The sequence below is a fragment of the Haplochromis burtoni genome, unplaced genomic scaffold, assembly GCF_018398535.1.
Source record: "Haplochromis burtoni strain Fernald_Lab_line unplaced genomic scaffold, NCSU_Asbu1 Contig_32, whole genome shotgun sequence".
NCBI classification, from domain to species: domain Eukaryota; kingdom Metazoa; phylum Chordata; class Actinopteri; order Cichliformes; family Cichlidae; genus Haplochromis; species Haplochromis burtoni.
Window position 1 is genome coordinate 2,620,769 of NW_024582393.1, and position 8,639 is coordinate 2,629,407.

Here is an 8,639-nt window from a genome sequence, read left to right on the forward strand (position 1 = left end):
ATTAGACTTAATAGTCACTATATACAGTAATTGACTTCTATTCATTTTACATCAAATTAAAACTTTGGGTGTCAGATAATTATTTATTAAAAGCTCGACATTTTAAATGAGAATAAGAAAGAAAAGTATGTCTTTGTGCCCCCTTTTCCCAGTTAATGCCCTATCGGCCCCCCTGGCTAAACTTTGCTAGATCCGCCCCTGCACAGTTACCAGCCGTCAGCTACGTAGAAAACGATCCTGGTGTAGAAAGTAATATTAAATAAATTCGTAACAACAGCTTATCAAGCTTAAACGTGCTGCTGTTGTTCAGCCGCTGGTTTCCTCTTTCTGGCGCAAAGTGGGCCAAAAACAAACAAGAGAGACTCGCGACAGAAAAGCCGATCAGCTGATCATTAGCAGTTTCACGATTGAAGTAGCAGCCGGAGAGCGAGAGGCAGTCGCTCGTTAAGCTTAACGCAGGAATGCTTTACAAAGATTCAGAGATGGACTTACACACTTGCTTTACTTCTCTCGGGGATAACTTTGTCGGAGATGAAATGCCAGGTTGCTAGCGAAGCTCCAAATGCTATCCAGACCACCGACAGGTCCCGCATGCCACAGCCACTCTATCACGTGATGCATACTGCTCCGACGTGCTAACGTTCTGAGGTGAGTTACGGCGTATGTGAGGTGCTTTCGTGATATTTAATGGATCGGATTACATTTTTTATTTTTCTCCGATATCCGATCCAGTAATTTAGGTCAGTATCGGACCGATACCGATACGTAATATCGGATCGGTCCATCTCTAATCGGTAGAGCAATTACATCCATATGCTTGAACTTTTGCTTACTTGTCTCTTATTCTGCAAACTGGTGAGATCCCCACTCCATGTCGATCAGGGCTCCAAAAAATCAAGCTTAATTTGAATAAATGAACACTTCCATCGTTCACCAGCCCAGATGGTTTGAATATGGATAAAGAGGTTGTCTGTTTAAATGTAATTTCCGAGCTAGCTCTGCAGACTAAACCTGACGGCTTTTTCTCCTCTTACAAATCTCCAAAGTTTATAGAGAGACGATAACAAAAGGTAGACAGTGCAAGGAAGAAAAAACAAAACAACTCCTCTTCCGATATAAGATTAAACCACGTGCTTGGATAGTTGAATCATAACACGCCTACTTAAAGCGGTGAGAGGAGGGAAAGCAGTCTATTTCTTTCCCGCGGACGTTAGACTCATCGGCAGGATGATGGCTTGGCTGGGTTTCTTCTATCACCCATTCTGGGCTGTTTCGACGGCGCTACTGGCTGCTGTTGTGCGCCTGCAGATGCGAAACCGCTGGAATCCACAAGCCTGCGCCGTGCGGCTGACAGGGAAGACTGCCATAGTGACGGGAGCCAATACTGGTTGGTTGAATATTAAGAGCCACTAAGCTGCAGGCGAATTTTGCTGTTAAAATTCTGAATTCTCGAGGTCTTTTTGTTGTTTGTTTGTTTGTTTGTTTGGGGGGCTTGGGGTTATTTTATTCTTTATTTTTTATTTATTTTGTGTGTGTCGTGTGTGTGGGGGGGGGGGGGGGGGGTGAGGCTTCACATTCCATGGCTATGAAGGGTTATCCACCAATTGTGATCCCAGGGTGTGTCATCACTAAATTGAGGGTCTCATTTGCAGGAATTACAGGAAATAACAAGGTAGCAGCAAGAACATGAAGAGAGGCTGTATTTGTTGCACTTCAAAAAAAGAAAAATATATTACACTGAAAAGCGGCCGACATGCTTTGATGCTTTGATAAGATCGTGTAAAAATCTGTCAGAGATTCTGCATGACCGCGACGTAAATCGAGGCAAAACTCTGTGGTAAAATGGAGTGGTTCTAACTCCAGCTTTCATTCCTCTCAGCTCTCAGACACTTACATGTGTGCATTCAGTATCCCTGCTGTTTAAAGTTATTAGGAGATTTTTGTGGTCTTAGAATATAGTTCCCATTGCTGTTCATCATGACCAGTACCATGATCTATGCATCTATCTATATGCATCTATTTTAAAGTCATTCTAAACCTAAAATGCTAAATCTCATTCTTCGGGAGTTGCAGTGCTGCACTAATATAGATAAGGTGACCTTGAAGCATGTTAATTGTTTACTTGGAAGTTTAAAAAAAAATCGAAAAATTCCTTTTATTACTCCAGATCAAAGGGTGTTCAACAAAGTGTCATCTAAAATTTCACCTACATTAAACATTTATTCAAGGACTAACAATCTAACCTATGAGTTCTTGCGCCTTTATTAAATCTAAAGGTAACAGAGTTGTTTAGAGAATAGGAGAAGCACTAAAACCAGTACTATAGTAAAAATGTAGGTAGAGGCAACAATGATTAGGAAGGAGACATTCAATGTTAGCTACACACCTTTTATGTGCCGTCAAAATGTTTGATGCTTTAGATTTTCATGCCCAGCACATCACCTAATATTTGAGATGATGATGAGATGAGATCTTTTGCCCACAACCGAGATGACAGACCTTGCCGACCGTACATACAATACAAACATCACATTGGGGAGACAGGCCAGGCCAGGTAGCGAGGAAAAAAAAATTGAAATGTGCATTGAAGGGGTAGCCGCATTATGATGGTAATTGAGAATTTCAAACTGTTTTTAACACTCCGACACTGGTCTCTCAATCTCCCGTTAATAGCTGCGAGCTTCTCCGTGATGTTATTAGCCATCGATTCTGTGGTCTTGTCACTCTTTTTTGCTCACATAGCAGATTCTGAGACCTCACGACCGCAGCCAACTGATCCGAGGTGTAATCCAGCTTCCGCCCAGAGATGTTGTTCTGAGTTGATTCTTTCCTGATGTAATCCAACATACATACGCTCAAAGGCGTTATTCTGAGCATTCACTGCAGTCGTAAGCGCCTCCAAGCTCTTAACCATGCTGCCTTCAGTGAGCCCTTTCTGAGAAGTCGCACCTGTCGTTCCAATCCCAGCGGGCAGCCTTGTGGGGATTTGAACAGCCGGTTCCGCTCTCTTAATTCTCCGATAAGCCAGGGCCAAGCCAGCTCCGATCAGCAAGAACCCTGTTATCATGGTTCCAAATAGGTAGATATCTTCAGCGTCCTCGATCGACAGTCCCGCCAGGCACACGATCCTCTGCCACCCGTCCATCGTGTATCCGGCAAGGAAAATCCATCCAGGGCACTCGGGTTCTCCCGAGCCCAGACTTCTCGTTAAAGGGTGTCAATAGCATTCAGAGACCAGTTGATCAAATCCATAATTCTCTTTTAGGTTTTAGACACAGACTGTGAGAGACTGTTCCAGGGAAAGTAATACAAAAAAGACACGAGACTAGACAAGGACATAAGAACTAGCAGGGAAGATAAGGGAGAGGAGAAAAAGTGCGTCCGCCTCCTCCGAGAGCCAAAGATTTGAGTAAGCACCCTGAACATTCATGGTGAGCATGGTTGCTACTCTTTGGTTCTGCAATTGTTTGTACAAATGTCAAAAAGACCCTTTCAGTTTCTTTGGTTTTTCTTTCTGTTTGGTTTTGTTTTGTTTTTTGTTGGGGTTTTTTTTGTCATTATATCACAGTTGTTTTTCCTGTCATTCTAGGGCTTGATGTATAGCCTTGTGGCAAGAGTAGGACCCTAACACAGAATTTGGAAACACGAGGGAATAAAAACACAATGCCCTGGGTCATTGCCCCAGGGCATTGTGTTTTGAGTTCAAAATCCTGGATCAGTAACCCAGAGGCCATGACACGTCCAAATGTTTTATGACTTTGTCAGTCTGGAGTGATCACATCACTGTTTCCTGTGTTTTTAAAAAAATACAAATATCATGGGGTCCCTGAGGACCTCAGTCAAAAGTATCCATATCCCTACGCAGTCTTAAGATGGATTTCTTCACTTAATGTTTGGCATGGATGTTAAACTAAAGCATCACACAGTATCAAGGGGAGTACAGTCATTTTAAAAGAAAACACTATTATATATTATTTGCTATTGTTCTTAAGGTAATTTATTCTGATGTCCCAAGGAAGTTTATGCAGTTGGTAGTCTATGCCTGTTAAATATTTCAGTAGGATGAGGGTTAAATTGTAACTTTATCCACTTTATTACTAGGAGCCATATAATCTGTTACCATTTCTTTGGTTAAATGGATGGGGAAAAAATGCCAAATTCAGCACAGTCTGTCAGACATAAATGTGTATGTGTGCAACAACAAGATTATTCCACAAAGAGCTAAAAAATTCTGGGAAATGTCTGATTATCAACAGCCTCATTTTTTACCATTATCCAAATATGTTTTGGGGTTTTTTTAGAATACAGTCAAAGAAACACAATAGAACACTTTCAAAGTAGAAAGAGAGTAGAAACACAGAAAAGACTGCAACCATTTCAGTCTAACACACTGGATTATCTCTGTGTATATAAATATACAAATATGTGTATACTTAAACACCCATCTTCCAGCTTCTGAGGAATTAAAACACATTTTCCAGTTATGCGGGAATAAGAGCATGGGAATAAGTGAAAGCACTGAAAACAGGGAGATGTGTTATAAATAACCTGCTTATTGAGTCTGTCCAACAGTTTTACTCTGAATGTGTGTGTGTGTGTGTGTGTGTGTGTGTGTGTGTGTGTGTGTGTGTGTGTGTGTGTGTGTCTGCTACACTGATACACTCTCTATGATGGATAATTGAACGCAAATGACAATTAGTGGAAATGTGGAAGTGTTTGTGGTTTAGATTTGTCTTTCTGAAGTTTTCCTTGCTGCTAATTTAAATGACTTCAAAGGAAGATATCTCACTGAGTGTGTACCTTTTTAAAAATCCTCTCAGCACATGTGTTCAGCATATGTGGTGTCGAAATTGAGGCCCGTTTGTAAATTATCCCAGATGATAACATGTGCATGAAGATGACAAAAAAAAATGTTGCTTAATAAAACAAGTTTGCCCATAAGCTGCAGTGGATCATCCAGCAAAAGAAGAGATAATTTAGCTCCACAGTTCCTGACCGGAACATCAAAGTCATCCACCAACCAGACGTTCGTGGAAAGTGAGAGTTGTGGGAAACCGTAAGAATTGGGACTTGATTAAAACGTGATTTAGAGTGTGTAAAGCGAAGACCCAAAATGCAGAATGCAAAGACCAAATCTAAAACAAAACGCAAGCCACATATCTCAGTTGAAGATCGTCTGAACAAAAACCCAGAATAGAAACTAAAATGTCCCATTTACATAGTAACAGTATCCAGGCAATACAGTGAAACACATGTGGCACTGTTTATACGAAGACACATTGAGGGTAGTCATGGGAAACAGGTGGGGAATGTGAAACAGCTTGAATTAATTATGTATAAAAAGACAAAGAGCACAACCAGTTACCAAAATAAAATAGGACGCCATTACTGAAATAGACAGATGTGACACAAACACACACAGACTTGACATAGAATGACATGGGGGGAAGAAAGCTGGGGGGGGGGGAAATCACATAAGCAACTACACTAAATCGACGCTAACAAGAATTCAAATGGAAATGAACAGAAGCTACAAACTAAAAAATCCAAATGCATGAAAATCAAATATAACAATAAATGACCCAACAAAGTCCACAAAACTCTGGGTCTATGATCCAGGATCGTGACAGGATTAGCATTAGTGTTAGAAGCCTAGTTTCTTTTATGCTGATTTACACTAATTGGGGATTCTAAACTGTGAAACGTAATTGTCCTGTAATGTTCTCTTAATAAAGAGTAGAATTTGTGTAGTAATGTAGAATTACTACATCAATTTGTGTAGAATTACACAAATTGATAATGGATCCAAATTGCAGGTCTTAAAGACCTCTACTATGAAACCAATTGCAAGTTTTCATTTGAGAAATAGACGCTCTATCTGCTTTTACAATTATGCTTAAAACTTTCCTTTTTGATAAAGTTTATCGTTAGGGCTTGATCAGGTGACCTTGAACTCTATAACCTCCTCTTCCATGGTTTACCTTTTAGCTATTTCTCTCTGCTCTCTCCTCTTTCCTTTCACCCTCAACGTGATGCAGTAGCTAGCTCTCAGAACCTGGTTAATAATAAAACAAGGTTTTTCCTTCCCACTTTTGCCAACTTCTTGCTCGGAGGTGGTTGTGTTATTGTTGGGGATTCTTTCGACACTCCAGGATCAGTTCAAATTGCCTTGAGATGACTGTTGTTGTGAAATGGCACTATAGAAATAATAAAGTTGAATTTAGTTGCAACAAAAACCTGACATGATGCTCTCAAATAAAACAGTTTCCCTCTAAGGTTTAGGAGAGGAAATATTTTCCTTTCAGTTCTAAATGTTAAAGGGGTTTGGTTGTAATGGAGAACTGTTTAAAGATTGCATCATTTCATGATATCAGTTAACCTTCCCTCAGTGAGTGAGATAAGAACAACTATCTTTTAGTAGTTTGTCCTCACTTTCATCCTCGCTTTTTTTTTTTTTTTAGAAAGATTCGGGTCTTCGCCTATTTGGGTATATGTTTTAAAACCACTAATATGCGATATACATACATATATGTGTGTATAAAACATGTCACAGTTTCTGAGCAATAAAGATCTGCTTCAGTCTGCTTAAGCTGCATATCTGGAAGCAAATGCAAGCAAACACAGAACAAATGCCCAGATAATGTGAAAACTCCTTAAACTTAGAATAAAATCATAACGTTTGTTTTAGGTTTTAGACCTTATGTAAATCTGTCTTTTGATTAATCTGTTATTTAAGCATATTTCAACAAGTAATGTTTTGTTTTGTTCCACTCTGCTAGGGATTGGAAAGTTTATTGCCCTGGACTTTGCACGTCGTGGGGCTCGTGTTATCTTGGCTTGTCGGAGCGAGGCAAGGGGCACAGCAGCACTTAACGAAATTAGGGAAAAAACAGGAAACTTGGATGTACATCTGCGTCTGGTGGACCTTTCCAGTATGGACTCTGTCCGAGCATTTGCTGAGAGGATTCTTAAAGAGGAGAAGGCGCTGCACATCCTCGTCAACAATGCTGGAGTATCAGGTGATACAAGCAGAGCCGGTCCAAGGATTTCAACACAACCACCAAATCACGCTCACTGCTCATAACTAAATGAAGTTGAGCACATACACACAAACTAGAAATAGGCAAATGAATTACATTTCTTATTTTATTTGAAACTGTTTGGGGAAAATATATTCAAATATGGAAAAAAAATCTAAATTTTAAATATTAATGGCAACATTTTTACAAGATAAAAGCAACACTGTTGTACATCACAAGGTCAAACCTGGAAGAATTTGGGACAATTTGAGCATTTCATTTGGACATTTTGTGTTAAAATAGTAATCTAACACACAATGTTGTGAGATGTAGCAAAAAAAGCTAGCTATTATAAATTATCAATGAAAACGCAGTTCTACTAAAGTTGGCGAGCAAACAGCAAGCAAGGCTTGTTCTAATGTAAAACACATCAGCTGGCCAGGGACTATATTCAATTTAATTTGTCGAAAATTAAAAGCCAGCTCTAATATCCATGACAACAAAAACAAAAACACACAAAAACATGACTGTTTGGGTTTTTTTTGTTTAGTGAGTGAATCATTGAACAACAATTTCATCAAGCATGACAGCAGGGATTGAGGAGATGCACACAGAAATCAGGGGCCTAAACAAATGGATCATTGTCGTGACTGGATACAGAAAGCAACGCTTTGCAATAGCTAAACAATCTAGAACAGGGTGCAAAAAATAAGGCCCGGAAGCCAAAATCAGCCTAATAAAGACTCCAACCAGGTCTGCTGGACATCTTTGGAAAATTTGAAGGATGGCATATATTTTGCACCTAAACTGTATTTTCATCAATTTGACACATTTATACAGATCTCATCCACAGCCATTCATACCGGTGTGTTCACACCGAACGCGATAGAGGCGGCCAGAGCGTCAGGTTTACATGTAAAGTTAATGGAAAGGCGCGATGACCCGCGATTGCGGCTCCCGCGAAAATTCGGAAGCAGATTTGCGTCGCGAAAACGCCTGAAACGCGCGTCAGTGTAGCGCGTTTCAGGCGTTTGACTCGCGAAAAAAAACCGCGTGTGAGTTTTTGTGTTGCATTTTGTGCATATGCCGCTCGAGTTGGAAAAATCTGAACTCCAGCGTGAAATCGCGCCGCGACAACCAATCAGGAGCCTGGTGACGTGGCTGTTACCTAGGTCAAAGGGGCAGATCCAGCCAAAGCCTTTCATACTTCAATGGAAGGAAGGCTAATCAATGCCGTAGCAAACAACCCGGAGCTCTATGACACCAGCTGCTTTCTGTACCGAGACAGGAATATAAAGGACCGAGCTTGGAGGAAGATATGTGAAGAGATCGGGCAACCTGGTAAGTTCATTCATTTCTCTTAAGTTTTCTCTAAAGTTTTCACTGACCCGGGGAAGCCGCACAAAAGCTAGCAAGCCACCGCTATTTTCCCACTGACGTACAAATACCGTTCTGCTTTTATGCATGTTGTCATTTAGGAATATATTTTGTTTATTAATAAACAGCACACAGTGATCCCGCTGTTCATCTGTCACTGCTTCGCTTTTTCGCTGATTTTCTTTTTCTATTCTTTTTTTTGCACCGTACAGCATTGCATTCTGCAGCCTGATTGACAAATCT

The 8,639-nt window shown here is 40.4% G+C and overlaps 1 protein-coding gene across 2 annotated transcripts in view; it reads left to right on the forward strand.

Moving 5' to 3' along the window:
- Nucleotides 1-879: 879 nt before the first annotated feature.
- The window catches only part of zgc:64106 (uncharacterized protein LOC393348 homolog), a 22,990-nt gene continuing 15,230 nt past the window's right edge, over nucleotides 880-8,639 (forward strand). Inside the window, exons 1-2 of one of the 2 annotated variants that reach the window (XM_042219408.1) lie at nucleotides 880-1,387; nucleotides 6,780-7,019. In XM_042219408.1, the coding sequence (XP_042075342.1) occupies nucleotides 1,228-1,387; nucleotides 6,780-7,019 (400 nt within the window). In that variant the 5' untranslated portion in view covers nucleotides 880-1,227. The remainder of the gene's footprint in view (nucleotides 1,388-6,779; nucleotides 7,020-8,639) is intronic. The other variant, XM_042219407.1, reaches the window with a different exon arrangement.